This window comes from Thunnus maccoyii, chromosome 5 (assembly GCF_910596095.1).
Source record: "Thunnus maccoyii chromosome 5, fThuMac1.1, whole genome shotgun sequence".
Lineage (NCBI taxonomy): Eukaryota > Metazoa > Chordata > Actinopteri > Scombriformes > Scombridae > Thunnus > Thunnus maccoyii.
Window position 1 is genome coordinate 14,953,072 of NC_056537.1, and position 22,837 is coordinate 14,975,908.

The 22,837-nt window shown below is 40.0% G+C and overlaps 2 protein-coding genes across 3 annotated transcripts in view; one reads left to right on the forward strand and one right to left on the reverse strand.

Moving 5' to 3' along the window:
• Window positions 1-22,449, reverse strand: ano5a (anoctamin 5a). 2 transcript variants are annotated; one of them, XM_042411567.1, is made up of 23 exons: window positions 22,308-22,449; window positions 19,697-20,023; window positions 16,577-16,644; window positions 15,816-15,953; window positions 15,390-15,431; window positions 11,268-11,375; window positions 9,859-9,927; window positions 9,282-9,566; window positions 8,674-8,793; window positions 8,374-8,489; window positions 8,144-8,278; window positions 7,903-8,008; window positions 7,692-7,752; window positions 7,213-7,364; window positions 6,327-6,401; window positions 5,674-5,902; window positions 5,322-5,500; window positions 5,102-5,199; window positions 4,518-4,648; window positions 3,862-4,067; window positions 3,477-3,676; window positions 2,348-2,453; window positions 1-2,119 (listed from the first exon to the last, which is right to left on the reverse strand). In XM_042411567.1, the coding sequence occupies exons 2-23, from the start codon at window positions 19,764-19,766 to the stop codon at window positions 1,889-1,891; spliced, it is 2,925 nt and encodes a 974-aa protein (XP_042267501.1). In that variant the 5' UTR covers window positions 19,767-20,023; window positions 22,308-22,449; the 3' UTR covers window positions 1-1,888. The 2 variants fall into 2 exon arrangements, with proteins under 2 accessions (XP_042267501.1, XP_042267502.1); XM_042411568.1 differs by lacking the exons at window positions 15,390-15,431; window positions 15,816-15,953; window positions 22,308-22,449 and having other exon boundaries at window positions 19,697-20,352.
• Window positions 18,298-22,837, forward strand: part of LOC121897205 (anoctamin-9) — a 19,557-nt gene continuing 15,017 nt past the window's right edge. Inside the window, exon 1 of the mRNA XM_042411576.1 lies at window positions 18,298-18,316. The gene's annotated coding sequence lies outside the window, so the exon portion shown is untranslated. The remainder of the gene's footprint in view (window positions 18,317-22,837) is intronic.

The window sequence follows — 22,837 nt, forward strand, 5'->3', positions numbered from 1 at the left end:
TCAAGTTGAACTGCACTTTATTCTGGATTTATCTTTGCTTACATATTTGGATACAGAATATAATATTACAAAAAAAAAGAGAAAACAGAACAAAATTAATGAAAACATGAAATTGTAACTTTGATCATACAGTAAACAGGTTCACTTCTTTTATGTATCAGTATAAAATAAAATATTACTAAAGGATAAGAAAAGAGGACAGACATAATAAAATGTTTGAATTTAAAAGAGATGTACAAAAAAATAACAGGAAACACAAAGTATGAGAAGTATTAAGGCATCAACAGGCACTAATTTAGCTGAGCGTAGGGCAGGAAAAAGGCAAACTAGATGAGTTCAACAATGCCCTCGACTATGTGGTCACAGCTACATGCATCTCAAGCAAACTGTAGATTTAGTTGCCTCAGTTTGAAGCACAACCACTCAGCTATTTTACATAAAATTCAAATACTTTAATAACAGATACTTCTCACATATTTCTATGTAGGCAGCTGATTAAACATTAAAATGTCCTTCATATCATTTGGAAACAAAAGTCCCATCTTTACTCCTTGTTTTTGAAATAGCATTTAAACTCAATATTAACATTAAAATCAAAACAGAGAATTCCTTCTTAGCTACAGTACAACTCTTGTTCCATTTCTATAAACAAAAACACACATTTCTGCTTCAAAACACTGATTATGAATGTGTAGCATCATGACATAACAATTAGACTGACGTGTTTATGTCTTGGTAGTCATGTTTCATTAAGTGCTTTGTGCAAAATTTCGGAAAAAAAAAAAAAAAGAATGTGTATCTTTCCTTCTCTGCATGGACACAGCTGAGGAAACCAGAAGCATAAGAACTGGGCGATGGCTGATGTGCTTTGTGTAATGGAACAAACATAGTTCAGTAGGTGGGGGCAAGCTTTCATTAGCTCCGACGTGTTGGTAAACAGAAACACATTAAAAAGGGATCTCTTCACTCTCTCTCGGGGCTTTCACTTCTCATCTCCAGGAACAGGACTCACTGTCAACAGTCAACACGCACCAGCTGCTGCAGCTGAACAACTGGCCAATGCAGGAGAAAACCTCCCCTTTACTCGCAGCAGCACACGTTTCTCTTCATAAAAAGCTACTTAACTTCACATGTCAGGTTTTGGCCTGGAGAGACTGTTGGGCTGTTATGAGAACAGGCCAGTGAAGTGAAGATAACAGTCTTGTAAATGTGTGTTACATGTGTGCTGAGCCCTTAATGCTGGAAATAAACAATGCTCACATTGATTGCAGTAACTGTAAAAAACAAACAAACAACGAAATGACACTAGAACCCTTCATACAGCTTCACATACACAAAGGAAAAACTTCAGAATGAACAAGCTCTCAGTTTCTAAATTATATTAATTGTCATTTGACTGACATATAGAACCAATGACAAGTGTGTGATATATTAAGGCACCCAGTCTTTGGTTACTTATAGTGGCACTTAAAATAAATAGTCTTGTATTAAAACAAGATGAGTTGCCTGGCTTAGACACAGTGTTTAGAAAATTTCCTCTTTTCTTCCTTATAGCAAATTTAGATTATCCTCAGCACTACAATTACAATAAAGAGTGAAAAGCCATAAGTATGAAACAGAGGTTTAAATTCAAGTGTTTCAGCATGCATGGAGACTTGGTCTTTCACCTGTGTGCACTTCCACTATCAGCAGATTAGTAGACGAGGGATAGCTGAGAATTGAGGAAACCTTTAGCTCCTTAATAAAAGTTGTCTGCGTGTGAGTGTATTGCATAAACGACACAGGAACTACAGCGAAGTGATGGTCACTATCTTAATACACAAGCAGGGCAATCTACATCACCATGTCCTCCCATTACGTCCAGCTGATTGACCAGCAGCTTGCTGGGCTAGAGACACTCTGACAGCACCTCATGTTTGGGTACAGACGGATAGATCATGGGCGTGCAAGTACACTCGTCGTTGTTGATTTGGCTGAGTTGAATCTTCAGCTTCTCCACTTCGTAGTCGTGGAGATACTCCTGGACCAGGTAACGCTCTCTCTTGATTCGAGCACTCACTTCAGAGGGAACATCGGGAATCATCCAGGCCACAAAGAACTTGACCACGAACACAACGTGCTGTGAGGGAAGAAAAGACAACAGATTAGTTTTGCTTGCTAGAGTCATCAGAACTAAGAGCTGCACAAGTAACACATAGACTCAGGATTTGTAATCCACAATATGGAAATTGTGTGTGGGAGAGAGGAGTTACTATTCATGACTACAGCCCAAGGTAAGAAATAAAAGGCTCAGTTCAAGAGGTCAGTAAGTGTTGGTGGTGCTGGTGGAAGCACTGGGGCCTGTTACCTCCATGATAATGATGAAAGCCATCTTGGCAGCCAAAATATGCCAGAACTGCATAGTGTGGGAGTACTGCTTCTCATGGCCGGGAGGGTAGCGGTAATCACGATACCTACAAAGAAAGAAGAAATCAGAGATTTAACTTTATTGCAGATTTTTATCAAAGCTTTGATTCAAGATTCAAGACGGTTAATTAGCATTCTTCAGTCAATTGTGCAAAGATGAAAGAAATAGTATTTACTCTGATATCATGGCGCAGACAACATAATATCTATATAAGTGAAATGAAAACAATACACATACAGTCTTAACCATGCATCATTTAAATATAAATTTAAATGGTGATGTAAGTAAAGCGGCTGCACCAAATATTCAGCAGAGCTGTATTTATAAAGCTTTACTTCTTTCAAATTCTCAGAGAAAAACCTTGGAGTAGGAATGAGGCTGGCGAGTAAACAGTTTTGTTATTGTCAACAAATCCCATAAAATCAGCAATGCTTTAGTCCATCTCTCAAAACTTTCTGACTTCCACAGCTTGCCTGTGACACTCAAAAATCTTTGAGAATTGATCAGAAACATTGAGTCTCATTTTTAAAAATAAGGTTCAGTCATTTTTTAAATCAGCTGTAGTTTTTAGGTGTTGATAGTGCATTTGTTGGACATTATTAGCTGTGGATTTGGTGCGGTAAAGAGTATTTATTGTAGCAGGACGGTGTGTGTGGGATTGACCTCAAATATTGACAGTGCAAATGTTCACTTTAGTGAAGGAACATGTCACCCACTGCAACTGTGTGGCTCACTGATGTGTTTTTAATAGTTTTTGGACAACAATGGACGTCTAAAGCACAAAGGAATAAGCTTCAGCTACAAAGGTAATACTTAATAGGATCAATTTACTCTTGGTTTTGCACTTTTTGGGGGATTTATTGAAGGTTAGAAAAACATAAAATATCAGCTGATTCATTTTTTTTTTTTTTAATTTCATTGAAAATACTAAAGCTTGCACCAATGTCAGGGATCCAAAGAAGTAGTGAAAGTGAAAACATGCCTTATATCCACAGTCTCTCGTTCTCGCTCTCTCTGTCTCACACACACACACACACACACACACACAGAGCCTTTCAAGCACACACACCTGCAATTAGTGATGGAGCTGTTGAACCAGGAGGGGTTCTCCCCGTCCTCAGGTTTGTTGGCTTCTCGGAACTCTGAGATATTGAAAACAGACAAGCTGTTGTTTATGTAGCCTTTCATATTCATCTCACCCTCTGGCTGGTAGGCATACATGTACACGAGTCGAGGGATCATATCAGAGGTGAAGGCCACAATGAATGCCTGGAAAGCAGGAAAATAACATGTTAGAGAAAGAAGACGCACATCTGGGGAAGCTACAAAGTGTGTTATGGTACAACTGGGATGACAAAAAACAGTTAAAACCAATTAAGTGCTGCAAAGGCACATCAGTCTTATGTCATCAATGGAGAGACAGGCACAGCAGAGTCATCTAGTCCAGTGCTCACATTTGTTACAACAGAGAGGACGGCCATCCCATTGAGGATTTCCTGCCAGGCTCCAATGCTATGGGCCTTTGCTGCCACAGGACGTCTGAACTGAGTGGTGAGCTTCCAGGCGTCCACTCTAACCTCGATGATGTTGTTGAAAAGGGCCAGCAAGGGTGCCAGGGGAAAGGAGGCGACAAACAGTGTGATGAAACCAAACTGGATCACTGGGACAATGAAAGGAGGGAGGTTAGAGAGGGACAGTAAGTTGGAAACAGCACCATCTGCAGGTTCTCAGAGGACACTATCTATCTATCTATCTATCTATCTATCTATCTATCTATCTATCTATCTATCCTCTGTTGTGAAATCAATACTTATTTTACGTTATTTTACTAAAGTTTAATTCATTTCTTCCCAGCATCACACACAGTTTACAGGCTTTCACTTACAGAAATCTGTGTTTGTGCATATTCCTCAACTTTGCTGCAGTATTTAAACAGATAATTACTGTGTCTGTTTGTCACAGTAATTACTAATGTTTGTCTCAGTTTTGTTCTAGACCTGGACTGGACTGAAATTAGACTAAGATGGTCTTGACTGCAGCCTAGTCTGTCTCTAAACATATCTCTCTGAATCTCTGCACCTCTATGTCATGGTTTGTACTGGATGTTTACCCATCTCCAAGTACTCGTAGAAGAGGCCCAGATGTCCAAAGCACTGTAGGTCATGGTCTTGCTCCCAGCGGCTGTACAGACTGTCTGGGTGGCTTCGTGCCCTCCTGCTGCCCCACCAGTTCATCAACCACCTGAAGGACACAGAGGGGCAATAGAGAGCTTTGTGGTAACATGACACACCCTCTGACAGCTATACTGAAGGCTACATCGTCCTGTGAACAATGGCAGTCAAGGAATGACTGCGTTTCTAAACATAGAACCTGTCCATCTGAACTGAACAGTCAAGGTTAATTTCGGTTTTGGTTTTGACTGGAAACTGATTATTCACCCACCGATGACTTGATATCATAATCTTTTAGATTTTGTGTTAAGATTATACCTGCTGGTTAACTGCTTTATCTACAAAACACATCTGATCCACAAAAAAAATCAAAAAAGTAATAAACAAGGCGCCAGCCACTGTTGATATAGTCATGAGTTATGCGATTCAGCTATACTCTTGAGTGTAATGAATTTCTGTATCTACAGTATTCTGTATGCAGATGAAATGTGTTTTGGATGACTGGTTCAGTTGGAGTACTCACGGGACCAGAGCCTCCTGGATGTTTCCCCACACCTGTTTACCAGTCATCACAATCACCAGCTGGGTGGTCAGCTCAATCAAACAGCCGCCAGGATCACACTGAATGCAGACAGGTTGAGGTAGAGGGAGGGTGGGGAAAAAACAAACATCAACTCAAATTTAAGCTCAAGTCGAATTACTAGTACTGATCTTATACAGTGTAAGGTTGACATATCTGGTACCTCTTCATTCCTCAGTTGGCTCCACTCGCCAAACATGTAAGCATACTTTCCAGGATAGCCGACAAACTTGCCCTTAAAAAAAGCCACATAGAAGCAGGAGGAGTAGTAGTTGACAAACTGGAAGAGGAACATCTTCACTGTCAGTTTGTTCTCATACTCCAGGTGGGTCTTTGGAATTTCTGTCACATAGTGAAAGGTGAGAAACATATTTTAAACACATAAACCAAAAGGTGAATAAAATTTTACACTTTAACAATGTCAAGGACTATTATAACATGCACTGATGTGTGGATAAATAAAGACACAGATATATAATAATCTGGGATACGCTCTCTCTCGCTCTGGCCCTTACCCATGTCAGTGATCCAAATAGCCACTCTTTCATACATAAGGTTGAGGATCATGATGATGACAAAGTTGATGCAGGACGCGGTGACAGAGGTGGCCAGCTGTGGAGTGATGTAGGGACCAACCACTTGCAGGTGGGAGGTGGGACTGTCCTTCATGATGCTGGCGAAGGCTGCATATACCGCCAGGCGGTACGCTATCACTCCAATGATGCAAGCAATGATCAATGAGATCTTCGGGACAGAGACAACAGTGACAAAATGAAAGACAGCTACATGGCACACAGCATATCACAAGACAAAAATTCAGTACAAACATCACACTAATTATGTTGCAAGTGCAAACACCAGAACACAGTTAGACATTTGGACAAAGCAAAGTGAATCATAGCCAACATAGATGGTAGAAGTAACTGACAAGCTTGAAGGACACACACATGCCCCATGAAAACACATCTAGCATGATCGTCCCATTAAGCTCAGTAACATGCGACAGGGTTTTTCCAAACGATGGGACACAACAATAATCGATTCTGGTCAGATGATATTAGTGATTATGATGAACAGTATGATGCAGAAGACAAAAGACAGATGGTGGAAGGACAGACAGAAGATGAAGGCAATTTAGCAAGATCAAGATCAAAGATACTATGCTCACCCAGAACAGGACGGTGGCTCCAGACAGACATGTGCGTGCACACTTGCTTGTTATGGGTAAGTAAGGCTCCATTTCCTACATCATAAGTGAGCAAAGCATAAGCACAGGAGTCAGTCACCCATTGTTATATCCTGAAAAGAAAGCTCTAAAAGGCCAGGTTCCTTTAATTACCACTCGCCCTAAGATGTGAAGCAGAGCTAAGTCACCCAATCAGAGTTCTAGTTGTTTCAGTCTGGGTCCAGTTCTTTCATCTGACAGTCTCCTGGTGAAGCCATGCTTTTGCAAAAACTTCTTTCAAGATACTGATCAATCAGACATACAGTAATGCGGTAGAGAAGGAAACTCGTGCCTCTGAGTCTTTCCAGAAATGTCTGTTATCCACACAGACTACATGACGCCAAAAGCTCTTCCACACCAAACTGGCATTCTATGTTGAGTGCCACCCTTACCCAGAGTGTTACGGTGGCCCAGCACAGAAAACATTTCCCCATTAGATTTGTAGGAGTCCTGTCAAGAACATACTCCAGTTCCTACAGATGGGTGGGATGTGGTCAAGGTAAATTATAGCACCCGGTTTCTGTTCATTTTACAAGTCTGTGTCTATCACTATCCTTTCTATTCCTCGTTTCCTGAAACCACAGTAGGTCTATTAAACTGAGTAAGTTCAGAGTCAAACCAGCTTTTTAGTCCAGCAATTGGCCTAATGAATGACTGCAAGCAGCTCAGTGTGTAGAACCTGTATCCAATAAATACAAATGATACTATAATCTGTGATCATTCAAAGTCCTACCATACATCATATCTGCTGGTTAAAGCCTTATAGAAGCTACACAAACTTAAAGCTGTAAATTACAAGTAAGTTAATATTTCATGAGAACAAAAGCACCTGAGTGATGCGGTTCAGCTTGCGGTTGGTGCACTTGGTCTCATACTCTGGCCGAAGCTGCAGTTGTTGCTGCTCCTCCTCAAAGTCAAACAGATCCCACTCGTACTCGAGACGGGCCTGCCGCCTCTTCCAGAACTCCAGGAACAGCGTCACTGCAGAGCATATGACCCGTCACACCAGAGGTATCAAGGTTAAATAGTAACCTTGTTCAGTTTTATTGAATCTGTATTTATAGCTTTTGGAAAAAGCTTGGCATGGCAAGTGTTGGATCTCAAAGTCTCAACAAATAAAACTAAAACTATGTACAACTATAACTACAGGTTACTGAGGACATTTTTTTGTAATTTGGGTGAAATTACCCTATAAGTTCAAAGTGAGAAACAGTGATTATGAATGACTAATAGAAATTTAACAGCTGCCACTAGATGGTGCACTGGGTCAGAAAATAAAAAATGCAGAAAGAAGACATATTTACTCACCCCAAATCCCCATGAATATGGCAAAAAACACTGTTGCCACATTGTCAAATAGGTGCGATTGCTGAAAGAAGAACATGTTTGAGAATTAGTGAGGTAATGAAAAACTGATTTGTTGACAATGAGTTGTAACCACCTTTTGAATGTCACATATTATTGGGAGAATATGAATCATGAACAAAAACAACTCAGTCACAAAGCGAGGATGTCTCACCCATGATGAGTTGCATGTTGAGTTGAGTTTCCAGTAGCTACATTTCTTGTCACACAGCGGACACATGACAATATTGCCTCCGATTTCCTCACTACATATTTCTTTACTGGAGGGAAAAGAGGAATTTTTTTTTTTAATAGACATAACAATAACATTAATAATATAAATAAACAACCAATGATACAATGACATCTGAAAGACCAGCAAAAATAACTATCTCAGTATTCTTTGTAAAACTCACCTCCACTGGTTCTCATTGTAGGTGAGGTATCCGTAGGCAAAACAAATTGTTCCTACGACTGCAGCAAGGAACAGCATCTCAGTGTAGAACCCCAGCCACGCAAAATAAATACCAATCTTCTCCCCATAATACTTCCTGTTGAAGGGAAAAATAAAATTCATGTTGTAAATTCTTTCACCAGACTCATGTAAGTACACCACAGATGTGAGGATTTTGTTCTACAGTATTACCTTATAAGGTTGAGGGGCTGCTCTTTGTAGCAACACAAGAATCTGGCCCAGTGATTGTAGAGACTATACCTCTCACTTTCGCAGTTAGGATCCTTCGATCTTTTCCAATATCTAGACTGCACACACGCAGAAGACACGGTTCAATACCACATTCACTGCATTAGGTGCACTGTTATTCATCCTTGTTGTGCAAACACTGCCTCAAACAGGATGTTACTGTTGAAAAGCAATTAGGTCACACTCCTTTCCGTTATCCTATGATAAAAAAAAAATGCCAAAAGTTCAACAAAAGAGGCTCACATCATGCAGAGGGAAGGCAGCCGTGTAGGTGCCATTGTTGAGTAACCTCTTGATTCCCTTCTTGTCTTTATCCCCACATTCGTCCCTTATGTATGAACATCGGGACAGGATATAGTAGACCTTGGCACAGAGAGAAACAGAAGAATTTAGTGTTTTGTTGTTCAGAGGCTTGAAAATTGTTTGGATGAAAAACAGAATAATAAAGTTTCCTCTGTATTCACGGCAGTTTAAAGATAATGGACATTCATTTTTTCACAATACACATAACCTGCTGAATTTCACTCAACAACATTCAAAAATGTACAGTAAAGAAAATATTACTAAAGCATACTGTACTTATAGCAAATTATGTTTTGAGCTGAATATCAAGGAAATGTTATAATTTGAGGATCACAAACAAGATAAGAAAGTCGTGGTTGATATTTAAGAGATAATTAAAAAGTATTTTCAAAAAATGGTTAAGTAAATAAAATTATATATACTGGGCTGTACTGTACTTGTTTTTATGACTCCTTTCTTGTCCCTGTATATTTACATTAAAAAAATAATAATTTAAAAATATTCTCAAAAAAAAAGAGAGAAGAGAGTCATGGTAAAAGCATCCTTACTATCCTGTTGCGAACAGAAGGGGGGAAGAATGTGTTTTTGTCATCGATGAGGAAGAAGTCAGACTTGCTCTTGTTGAACGGAGCCGTGAAGTAGTCTGGCTCAGGGTGCATGATGTGGTCCGGCAGACGAAAGGGAGTGGACAGCCAGTTCAAGGGCATCTCGCTGTGGTTCGGGATGTCGTTGGCCTTGAATGGGACCTTGATCTTCAGTACTTCTGCGTAGGTGGCCAACACTTCCCACGGAGCGTGGATCTTCACAAAAAAAGTTTTTCCATCTTCTGACTCCTGTTGATTATTACAGTGAACCAAGTGTCACAGCATAATGAGCACAGCGCTACTGATGAATAAACTAATTCAGTAAAAAACAGTAGATCCTTGAAAAAAGTGCATTTCATAGGTTTTATGTACAGTTTGTTCACTAAAAGACATTAAGTGTTTGCTTTTGCTGTATTACAAATACATTTTTGTGCTGGTTCACTGTTTAAGCACAGAAACATATACATGCATGGATTTGCAGGCGACTCCATTCCCTTTTACATGATTAGACATAATTAAATCAGTAACCAGGGGCTCTCACCAATTTATCTTCCGTCTCCAGCTCCAGGCCGACATTCACTAGATTAGCTTCATAAACCTTCCTCCTGTCCTTTAGAGGAAAAAAAAATCCATGTATTTATCAATGTGATTTCAGTTTAAAGCCTTTACTGCCACAACAACGTACAACAATGACAGTAATATTTATTGTATGACACTAATTAGTACACACTAACTGTACTGGCATAATGCGTAGCAATGTGAAATAAAATGTGCTTATCTAATTAAAATTAGATTGAAACCTGCAAATGCAAGTAAATCATTCAAAACAACTAATAATAACAAACAAAATGTTGTCAAGTCAACGTGAGGTGAAATGTGAAATGTCAAGATGACACATCTAGCAAAACACAAATAAATGTGTAAAAACAAAGTGAACATGCAATCACAGCCAGTGCAGTCGTGATAGAAGTGATATGAAACAACTAAACAACAACTATAAACCAGTGTGGACAAGGCGGTGTCAGTTAGCTCAGTGGATTTATCGTAGCAGTTGTAACAGTGCAAACTAGTAGTGAAAGTTACTGTGGTAGTGCAGTGATATGACATACAGTAAGTTACCATATTAGACTCAGGATAAAGTTTAATGTTTTCAGAAATAAGCACATAGAAAGGAATTGTCCATGTCACAGCAATGGAAATTGACAAGCAAACAGAAATTTTATCCCTCATTAGAGCTGAAATTTAGAGCCACATTTTAGAGCCCATGTGAATAATACTCAGGAAATAGCCTCCTGTTTGCCCTTCCTCACGAAGTGGAAACAATGAGCAAGTTCTTGACGGTCAGAGATCTGTTGATTCACTGATTCACTGGCCTCATATCCGTTGTGTGGTAACACCCAGATGTGAGGGCTAACAACCTAGTATCAAACACTAGAAGTCTTTCAACACTCAACAGCTGATAGAGACTTGCCACAAAAAGACATCTACCCAACGACGGTATGGACATGCCTCAGAGTTGATTTAACTAAGAAAATAGGGCTGTGAGTGGATCTCAGTGAAGAAGTGACCTTCTCAGAAAATTCCTTTAGAGGATTACATATAAGCTGAGAACAACAGTTTATCTAACTTTATCAGTATTGTGGTATTTGGGGTATGCCACTGACTCACACTGTGAGCTCTGAGGATATCCTGTGAGAACCAGTTCTTACTATGTAAAGCAAGGAGGACCCAGAAAGTGGAAATAACATAATCTGTTCTTTTGTGTGATTTGTGATGATTTCAGGATATTTAGTTCAGGCCATAATTAATAATATTCAAAATTACTCCACTGAGTTGGAAATACAGCTATAAAAACAGTGAAACAAAAGCAGTTATTACAACCATCTGCTTGCAGTCAGTGAATTCAGAAAACATAACTTATATGTACAGTACCTAGAAGTCGCTTCTTACCTGTTTCTTATCGCCATCTTTATCGTCAACATAGGACAGGACAAAATCAACCCTGCGCAGTCCGTCACGGAAGAACACAGAGTCTTTACTTTGTTGTTGTTTGTCAATCTATAACAAGATAGAACACAAGTCACAACATTTAAAACATACATAAGTATAGTATCAGCTCTACAAGCCTTTGGATGCATTCACCACAGCAGACAAGACAATCAAACTCATGTGTCAGTGGCTAACAGCAAAACCCAAAGAACAAGGCCTCCACAACACACCACACGCGACTGTTTGTCTACAACAAACAATACTGATTATTATGTTTTCACTCACATGAATAGCATGCTAAATGCAGGATACCTGTTATGACTGAGAGGTTTCATGTTGCTCATGTACCCTTTCATTGACCAGGATGAGAATAGGCTAAAGAAATCTGTGTTGTGTGACAGACTGAAATCCAGAGAGATAACCAGAATCCTGTAAATACTTCATGGCATCTCAACCAATTAAACAACCTCAGATTTAATATCATAGCAAGGCCAAGAGTATGAGGGGAGGATTACAAATTAATAAACTCCAGTCTCTACAGAACAGGGAGCTCCAGCAGCCATATTCAGGTTAACTCGTGCTTTCTTTGCCTATGCTTTTATTTAATCCTGGAACCCATTGTGGCCGAAACCACCTATATCGGCAACTAAAGAAATTTCTGGCATGTGTAGCAGCTAATGCTAGTCCTGCAGTGGCTGTGTCCACAGCAGCCTTGGGGCTGAAGGGAAATTAACTGCACAAAAATGCTTCAAGGGAGAAAAGGAAGGCATGAGTGCTTGCAAGTCAGTGCTGCTTCAGCTGTTCAGAAAGCTAAAAATAACCACATACCATGTCTTACTGTCATCACTACACATCACTACAGTGGCTACCTACACAGGACTGCAGACAACTCAGAGAATGCAGACATTTAGTACAACGATGACAAGACATCCAACTCTGCCACATCAATGGCTAATGTGCTCTAGTTCTGACAGAGTTTGCCCTGTCCTGTGTGGGTAGGGAGGAAAGGAAGAGCACTTTACCTCCATGGCTCCACTCCCTTTATGGTTATGATGCATCAGCAGAAAGGCCAGCTGCCTCACAGAGCAAAATTGCCTTTCTCTAGGGAGCACTGTCCAGCCCTAAAATCACTGCCTCCCTCCCTCTCTCTCCACCGACCTCCCGGACAGAGGAGCTCCATCCAGTTCACTCGCTTCCCAGGACAAACCCTCACTCGCTCAGACATTCAGAAGAGAGAGAGGGGGAGAGGTAGAAGGAGAGTAGAACAGGAGACTCCTAGTGATGACATCAGCTCACCGGAAGCATAGCTGCTGCCAGCTGACTAGCTAATGCAATAGGAGCACAACATCAGAAAAGGGGGGTGACATCACTATAGTGTACAGCACTGACCACCAGGAGAGTAAAGGCCTGCAGCAGTCTCTAAAACAGTGGTTCTCAAAGTAGGGTCCAGGCACCCCCAGGGGTCCTTGAAGGGGTTCCAGGGGGTCCCTAGCAAAAAAGGGAATAATTTATTTTCACTATAACTCCACCCATAAGTAACACAATGACAGAATGTGTAACTATTTTGGTCATGGGTTTCATACACTTTCTGTAATAAAACATCCAAAAGCAAAAATCTTATCAGATGGGGGACACTGGGACAAAATCTTATCAAATGGGGGTCTGTGGTCTAATTTGTGTCAGTTTAGGGGCCCTTGATGTGAAAAAGTTTGAGGATCACTGCTCTAAAACATGTTGTCTAATATTTCAGTAAAAACTCAGCTGAAAAGCCAACTGGCCACATGAAGTTATCTGGTCTCTACAAGACTGATAAGGGAGAACATCAGAAAACCAAAACTGATAACATAAACTCCCCAGTCTGACTACTCACTGTTTGAAACCAATCAATTAAAGCTGTAGACCGTGTACAAAGTGCAATTGGAATACTCTTAATGAAAACCAACTGGTCTCAGACATGTTTCACAAATCAGGCGGTGATGAAAGTAAGACAACTGTTTCAAAGCCCTACAGCTGGATTTATCACACTGGTTCCTACTGTACTAACTTCCTACTGCTGATCTACCATAAAGGCATTTGTGTCAACGTATTCAACCTTTTCATGGTTTTCTTATCCCAAATCATTCATACATTCTAACCATGGGTGTGCATTATCTCCCAGACTAGATTAGACCATGTTGACCAAGCAGGGTGGGTGCTTTCTTTAACTGGGATGTCGCTGCAAAACTCTCTAATTTGCTGTAATTACAGATCAGCCGTATGGAATCAGTGCATCTGCTGGGACCTGCCTCTGCTGAGTGAAGCTGGCAGCGTTCTATACATTTACCACTAACCCTAACTACCGGGTGTTTTAGATGTCTTTTATCTTAATAAAGGGGGGTAAATGTAGAACAAGGTGGCTACTAGTTTCAGGGAGGGGCTTTTGAAAATATTATGTTCAAAGCATTTCTTTTTTTGGAAGAAGAGTTCGGAAAAGCCTATATCAAACATATATACATACAACAAATACACACACACACACACACACACACATAAATTCTACATTTACGAAGCTTATACATTTTCAGTTTTTGTTGAAATTGTGAGGTGACATTGTAGGTGGTGGAGGTGTACTGGAGCGCATTATATTGAATGATGTTCCTAATTTTTTGTCCACCCCATTAACATACATGAGGGAAGCAAAATATTACGAATAGCCATCAGATTCTGGCAGAGAATGTGAATTGAGCTACTGACTGTTAGGCCCTGATTGATATATTCCAAAAAATTACCACAGAAAGCAGCAGACAGGGACAGCCTACATTTTGGTGTCTGGTCTGTGGATGTGGACGTGTTCCACGCATGCTCACTTGAGAAATTGCTCACTGAATGAGCAAGCAGCAGTTCATAACAATGAAACACCAACAGCAGCAGTTTGATTTAATGTCTTTTAAGGGGGGATGAAAAGAAAGAAAGGAAATGTGAGTTGGTTGATCAGAAGGCTATTAAGCAATCTAGCCCTGGATAATCATGTTTTCTGTCTAGACCTGTTGATGTTAGGCTAACATTGACTGAGTAAACATTGAAACGCTCTAATAGTCACCAGAGCGTCACATACTTTCTAAGGGGGAAAAAGAGATTTGACAAACTAAATATTTAAGGTGGTTGTAAAACAGCATGGTTTTTCTATTAACCTATGTAACTTGATGTAACTTCTCAAACCAAAGTTGCGGCCCTGCCTCCTCTCTGAAACTTATTGATGTCATCTCGGCTAAATCATAGCCTTTAGCTGGAGGGAACCAGATTACTAGGGAAGCTTATTGCATAAGCTGTTGTTAAAAAAGGGGAAATATTCAACTTTTCATTAAAATTGGTTACAGGCTGCTTAAGCAAGACCAGATTTTAAAGGATTCAAAAGAAGAAGTATACAGTACAGTGTTTGGTTAGCCACAGCAGTTCAGTCCTGTCATGAGCACAGGGCAGGGTTGTGATTAAGTACAGACTGTATACACTAAAAGTACACTCACACACATAAATGCACACATGGTGATACAAACACACACACACAACTGGTCCTAAGTCTTAAATCTGTCCCCAACAGTAGCCTATGACAGACCACACATACACACACACACACACACACACTTAAACTGTAAACAGTACTTGTCATTTGCCTGGCTGTTTGCGTGTGTGTGTGTGTGTCTGTGTGCGCAAGTGTGCACTTTCTAATTATGCTCCAACACCAGGCTTGTGTTTTCTCTTCAGCGAAGCAGACAGTTATCACAGGTGAGAACAAAGCAAGTGAAAGGGCCTTTTCCAGTTTTAATGAACTCTGATGATGCATCGACACATAGCTCATGCCAGCATGTTTCCATTACTCTCTGCAGCAAAAAAAACACGCTGTACAGAAGCAACAATCAGCCCTCTACCAAGAAATGTGTATTGATTTCAACTCAAATGTCCAAGCTTTATTCTCTGAATATTTCATTTTGATAGAGAAACTCAACACTGAACAGACAGTTCTTAAAAAAGAAAGAAAGGCTGGCCAGCAAGCAGACATATGCATAAAGTTGCATCAGATCACAAGCCTGTTTTACCATGCCATACCCTCGAACGAAACTTCAGGAATAGTGCCCGCTTTCTCCAGAACTGTGGAGAAAGTGAACCAAGTGGACAGTCAGGGTAAACCTAAAATGTTAAATTTAATAAAACTGTAACTAAAACTATGGCAGCAACCTTACAGATTTGTAAAAAGACAAAGTTCAATACAAACCAAGATAAAAATGGATCAAAACAAACACTCCACACTTTACTATATCTGTATCTACTTCATTATATTATTTACATCCTTACAGATTACTGGATTTCAAAAAAACTCTTCATAACACCCTGAAAAGCACTATATGTTATAAGTCAGGCACAGTCACAGTCAGTCTTGCTCATTCAAAAGTTTGAACATTAAGATATGAGATGGCACAAACACGCAGACACAGACACAGCAGCATGCATCTGTGTCCTCGACTGGTGTCTTACCCCAGTCAAAGTACTAATTCGCTCTAAGGTCTGAGCCTCATACTGTGGACTGTCGCTGTGGTCAGAGGCAGTCAGGGAGGCCAGGCTGGCGTTGAGAGACTCACAGGTGTCTATACACACATCAGGTGTTAAAGGAAACTTTAAATATAGCATGAAAGGGGGAAAAGAGACACAAGTATTAGGGTTGTCTCTGAGTTTCTCATGATGTCTGTAGCTTGTAAACTGTTACAATTAGATAAGAAAAATGTATGTGATCTCAACTGTCAAGACCAGTCTATTACGAACCACAAGCTAAACCCTCCTGCTACATGCTGGCTGTTGATATGTGGTAGCTTTACAATATGACAATCAGTGTGACTATTTAACTGGAAAAAGGGGAGGAAGGAAAGGTAGATTTTGCTTGGACACTCTGAAGTTCCTGCTGCCAAGTTTACAGTAGGTTAGCTGGAGGAAAAAATAAAACATTTCAACCCAAATTGTTTATGCATCTGTCTTGGAAAGTTAATACAAGATATAAGAGGGACACATTTCCACATACTTGAATAGTTGGTATAAATTCAAATCATCCAAGAATATGCAAACTATTCTGAGGCACATACAAACATAAATAATGACAAAGGATTATTACATTTCTATTCAGAATTTCTATAAAAGGAAACTCTCCCAAACTATCCACAATCGAGGGAAAAGAAACTGCTTTGTAGAAGTGTCTGTATGAGGCCGCTGCGTGAATGTAAGCATGAGTTGAGTTTGGTATTTACCGCTGATCGTTCCTGCTGGAGGGATTCTGCGCTGTATGAGTCATGGTGGTGGTAGCCATTTATATCGTCTGAAAGACAGAAGCATAAGGAACACTAAATTAAAAATAGAATCACCGGTGTTAATCATGCCAATCATCTTTAACCAAAGTAAAACAAGAATAACAAGCAGCATAGACAATCTCAAACAGGCAGGTTGGTGGCAGTGAAGTTAAGTTTCAGGCATATGAACAGCTGCCGAGGCTAAGAGAGGAGCACTGACAGACAGCCAATGTTGTGGTCTATATTTGTACAGCATTTTGTGGCAGTGCTCAAACAGGCCAGACAGCATGAGTTAACAGATGCCATGCTGCTGAGCTGCGATTCCACCACTACAGGAGAGCCAGAAGGAAATGAGACTGATAAGTCTGGTAAACCCCCTCAGTGAGTATGAAAGTCAAAGCTGCCTGTGTGATGAAACTACGGCTTTAACTATGATGAAGTTCTACTTTTACCTGCCCTTCACTACATATCAGATGTAATTACAACCTTCCAGGTTACATTCTAAGAAAGGAATTTACATAAATAAATGGCAGGGCAGATGGAAAAGCGAGACAAACATCAAGTATTGCTGGCATCACTGTTACTAAGAAAATAAAGCAAAAGCTGGTTTCAGCCTGTGTCTGTGTTTTTAAATAGAAATGCAACAGTCCTAATTGATGGTCTCTCTGAGGTTATATTTAGTCTGGACTCAACACAAAAAATGTGCTTACACTGATCTGAAACAAGCAGTGGAACCTTGTAATATATGAACCCTCCCTGCTTCTACGTTATTATACGCCACGGCAACAAAGTATAAGTTTGTGGAACTAAAGTTCACACAATCTGTGATAAAGCTTTTTTTATTTTGTTGGAGCTTATCGCTTGCAGGATCTTTTGAGTTATAGCAGGCTGTGGAAGTTTAGAGGAGACATCAACAGTGACCCTTGGAAAAGTCCTTGTCAGTCAGCATGATATACAACACAGCGTAATAAAGCTTTATATGGTTTTAACAATAAAGGCAACTCCTTGTTTAATCTTCCTTAAATATCTCTTATGATAACATACTGATGGACAGCTGTGATTTGTTCCGAAATACATATTTCTTTCACAACATTTGAGAATACCTCTCAAACAGCTGAGCATATTTTCGCACAGTTGGACACAGTAATGGAGCACTCGGTATTAGCCATTCAGCTATGCCAAGAGGCTTTGCCCACCTTACTCAGTAGCCTCCAGCCGTCCACAGTCAAAGCTTTGTTCAAGAGAGAGCAGCTGATCACAGTGGAAATACCACAAGCCTGCTTATGTCTTTTTTTTTCAATCACAGTCACCCTAGAGATTCAACAGAGCAAACCCCATGTACATCTATTATTTACACAAACTATGTTTTAACTTAGCTGTACTGATAATAAAAGGAAAAATAACCCATATAAATACAGTTGGTTTAATGGAATAAGAGAGATTTGAGCCACTAAAACTACTCTTTAGTGTGGCTGTATGGAATTTCATGCCTATGTTGTAAGGCTGTGAACAAAAATTCAGTAGCTTCACTTCAAACTGCGACATTCTGTGTGTAAACACATACATGTTGGTGCTTTCCTGTGACAGGAAGCCGTTGATCTTCTACCATGTCTAGAAGTTTCAGGTGCTCACATGAGGAAACAACACTGACAACACCTACTAGACAGTACTACGGAGATTTAATCCATATTTACAGTGAGGGTGAGTATGGATGTATTGACAAGAAATTAAAGATAGTCCAAGTTAGTCTACATCTGCGTCAAACCACAACAACAAATACTTCGGAAATCTGTGCCAAAAATATGATCGTTGTGGTTTGAATCTGTATTTAAAGTACGGGGTTTGTAAGCAATCATTTAGACCTTCAGCTGCCCACACGTTTTGACTCAGATTATATGTTCTTTAATTTGTTGTCTGGAAATACTGGCGCTCTGGGGATATATAACAGTAAGAGTGTAACTCTTACAAATTGCTTTTTGCTGGTAGCTACTCATACAGTAGGACTACAGCATATTATGTTATGATGCGTGGTGGGAGTTAAGAGCATTTTCCATGGTAGAATCTATGAACCTCTACATCAAAATGATCTAGATTTTGAGTATGATGATTAATGGTTGTGAAACTGAGTGTACTGTGTGGAAAACACTGCTTCCACTTTAATCTCAATGCACCATAAACACAGAACACCATGGTAACAGTAACTATAGTTCACAATCCTGCAGTGATCACTCACAGATCAGTCTCTGGTATACTCGGATAATATGATTTTATCTGTGCTGCAGCTGAAACATGACACTTTTACATTGATTTGTACTGATGGAGGTTGCTGGAGAGCTTCCAGTGTGAGTCATCCTCCAGTCAGACAACATAATAAAAGGTTAAAATCACAATCTTCTGTCAAAGCATTTGTTTAAAGTTCAAATTTAGTCAGAGTTGCATTTGGGGTTTGTGCTGGTGGATAAAGTGGCTGCCTGTTAGTGACAGGGTGTTTCCAGTAACCAGGCCAGCTGTCAGACACTGGCTGGAGAATAAGTCACTGCTGTTTCCATGAAAAAAAGCCAGACTATAAACTGGCCCAAGGGGAAAAGTTGAACATCGATACATTTTAAAACAGTCAAGCAAACATTACCTAAATGTATTTTAAAATGTCCTGTGTATATGTGAAGGTGGTTTGCTATATGTTGTTACTGGCACAGTTGTTCCAGAGGGGAATACTAATGTGTAGGCCTAGCAGTGACATAAATAAAAGTGCCATTAGGAAATGCTTTATGATTGTTATAAAGTTTCTGTTTTTGTGTAAGTAAATTGTTTTCCTGTAGATTAACATTACTTCAAGGGCTGTAGTTTTAAATTATATATGGTACTATTCCTTAAGAAGTTTAGCCAATTGTTAGAGCTCTTCTCAAGGCTGTAGTACAGTGGGTCTTGGCCGATTTCCCAGCATGCTTGTATCTCAACATTATACATAGATAACTGATGAATGTTATCCTGGACGAATCTGCAGTCTGAGGACAGGCCAGCTGACTCAAGCTTTTGGTTAGTAGCCCTGGGGAAAACGGGGCTACGTTCTTAGCTACTCACCATTGAAAGACTCTGTCGGGCTCATCTCAATTAAACTGTCCCCTCCAACTTTCCCCGTTATTCGATGCATGTTGAGTCGCTCGCGTTTCCAAAGCCGTGTCTGCTGGTCCTCATGTACACCGAGATATCCCGAGCCAAGCGACTTCTGTGCCGCCTTCAGGCACCTATTCTCCGAACCGCTTCTTCAGTGACTCCTTTGTGACGCACCAGGCTAACTTGCCAGGGTGCCCTCCTTCGCCCACTGACCGCTGACTGCTGCATCACTTCGGCACATAGGGACGTCCATGAGGGGTGTGGCTCCACACACCACAATCCAATAGTCTGACTCTGAGGGGGGGACAGATACCCTCGAGGCTATGAACATTTTAGGAACGACAAAATTGAACTAACTAGTAACGTTATAGGTTGAGCACGTTAGCGAGGCAATAACGTTACCGTAACTTAGATAACGTTTGCCATGATGAGGTGAATTTACATCAGTGGACTTCATTCACTCTAAATTAACACAACTGGGAGAGTTTTTTGCTTTTTTTTTTTTTTTTTTTTTTTACACGTGAGCATTACTTAACACAGATAAAGAAAGAAAACATAGCTAGGTTTCCTCGTAACGTTAGTCTATTTCTAAGTAGCATTACGTTTCTGTACAAGTTAGCTAACAAACTTGTTTTCACCGTACTATCGTTGCCATGGTCACCAGCAGTTAAACAGTTTTCATCAGAGGTGGCTGTCAGCCAATCAGAAACGAGCATATTCCGGTCCGTGGTATCATGATAGCCTGTCAGCAAACTTTATTTTGGGGAAATATAATAGTGTTAAAATAAGTATATTCAGAATCTGGCTATCTACTTTATGTGATAGTACTGTTTAGTGGGCTACAGGACTTTTTTCGTCAGTTGATGGTTAATACATTTGTTGTGAAACCAGGGCGGTGGACTAACACTGACTCAAAAATAAAGAGCTATAGGAACAAATATAGGGCTACAGACCATGTAAAACACCTACAATTAATGTTTTATGCAAAGGGGGCCACATTAAACAGTTTGGGCAGTTTACCAGGGCTACAAGGATTTGGGTTTCTTGGGTTGTGATCCCCTATCATAATATGTTCCCCTAGATCATTAATTTGCTTAGGTACCTATAAATTCAGTCTGTTTGGCAAAATGTCCAGAGTGACAGCTTCCAGAAAACTCCTTCACAACCAACCATTATCCTATTAACTCATGCCTTTCCAAAACTGTTTCAGATTATGGATCACAGGCATATGTGCACACCGTATATGCCTGTGAGCTCCATATTTTCAATTTCCCACCCTAGAGGATGATCAGAAAATTAAAGAAAAACAAATTAGTTCTCATTATGATTGGAGTGAGGCCAGTGGCTGAGGCCAGTTAGGCCAGTGGCTCTCAAAGTGGTGTCCAGGGAATCCCAGGGGTCCTCGAGGGACTTCCAGGGGGTCCCCCTCACTATTATTTCACTGACTAGAAGTTAGTTCAATGAGAGAATGTATAAGAATGACTATTCAGTTCATAGGTTTCACACTCTTTTCACACTATTATCTGCCCACTAACAGTTTAGACCAGTGGTTCTCAAAGTGGGGTCCAGGGACACCCATGGGTCCTCGAGGGGATTCCAGAGGGTCCCCAGCAAAAAGGGGAATAATTTATTTTCACCATAATTCCATCCATAAGTAACACAATGACAGAATGTATGACTATCTTGGTCATGGTTTCATACACTATGTAATAAAAATGAAAGCAAAAATCTAATAAGATGTGGGACCCTGGGACAAAATCAAATGGCGGTCCGTGGTCTAATTGTGAAAATATAGCAAATAACATTTTCAAAAAACATCAGGAACCATACTCTATTATTAATCCTTCAGCAGTCATTCAGATGTTTAGTTTCCGTGTTAAGTTTAGTATTGTTTTGTTTTCTTCATAGCAGCATGATTGATGATGAGCTTTTCCCGGCAAATCACACTTTGTTATGTCCTCTTCAAATTCAGGAAGGGATCTTATCTGCAGCTCACTCCTCCCTACTGCCTCTCTACTCTGTACTTCCACTCCAGTCAAATTTAGTAGCAGCGGCCCCCTCTGTCGCCTTTCAAGTGGTTTTACAGTCCTGTAGCTACTGGTGTAATTATGTTATCCTCCTGTGTTGGGTGTGGCTGCCTGTACAGAAATACAGCTGCTTATTTTCGCCACCACTTTTTCTTCAGCCTCCCATCGCCTGTCCTCCTTGACATGTGGGTCCTCCTGGGTGTGCACTGCTTACCAAGGTTTCCAAGACTAATAGTAAAAGTCATCACTAATAACAAGGCACGCAGGGCCACCCGTTTCACATGTTAGTTTTCTTTTCTTTCTTCTTTTTTTAGAGTCAACGAGAAAAGATGTACAGAAATACATTCACTGTACTGCGTAATGGGAACTTATAAGGTATTTAAGCTCACAAGTAGCTACACTATAAAGAATGTTGTCCAGTGCAGGTGCAATCTAAGTAGGTTAGATAATTTTTGAATCATATTTAGAAATATGGAAATATATAGCCATGTTTAAGTAGTAAACACAGTAAATGTCGGCACGTTACACTTAAACCCCCCAGTTGTCACTACCTTTTTACTCGTTGTCTTGTTTTCCTCCGCTGTACCTACATTTAAGTACAAGTAAGAACCGGTAAGTCTTATATACGTACGGATTCTTAAGAGGAAGTTACACCGTAATTCCGGGAAATTATATGGTAAGTGACAGGAAGTTACCCCAGAAAAAGCGGACTGTAGTAAAACAACTCTTTATGCACAATAGCCCCTTTCAGAGTGTAATAATAGTATTTGTATTATATTATAGGATTATATTGTTTATATATTCATATGTAAACAGAATAGTAATATAACTGGTCGATTTGGAGCAAATTTTAATTGTTATACATACTTTTGGCATCACATATAATACATTTATTATATATTTGTATGGCATACCTTCATCAGAAAGGTAACGTTTTTGTCATCTAATGGAGAACAAGAACAATATTCTCCTAGCTAATATAGTTGGGTACACATATGAATAATATAAAAATACTAGTAAATACTAGAAATACTAGTAATACTAGTAAAGTGCAATTACATCAACACTTGAGCAAGTTCAT

Bases quoted from the DNA above. Each gene is read 5' to 3' on its own strand.
- ano5a (XM_042411567.1), bottom strand. From the start codon at position 19,766: ATGCATCGAATAACGGGGAAAGTTGGAGGGGACAGTTTAATTGAGATG. The intron at 8,009-8,143 runs GTGAGTTTTACA...TTTTCCCTCCAG, and splicing joins TACAATGAGAACCAGTGGAG to TAAAGAAATATGTAGTGAGG. The intron at 4,649-5,101 runs GTGAGTACTCCA...TGTGTCCTTCAG, and splicing joins ATCCAGGAGGCTCTGGTCCC to GTGGTTGATGAACTGGTGGG.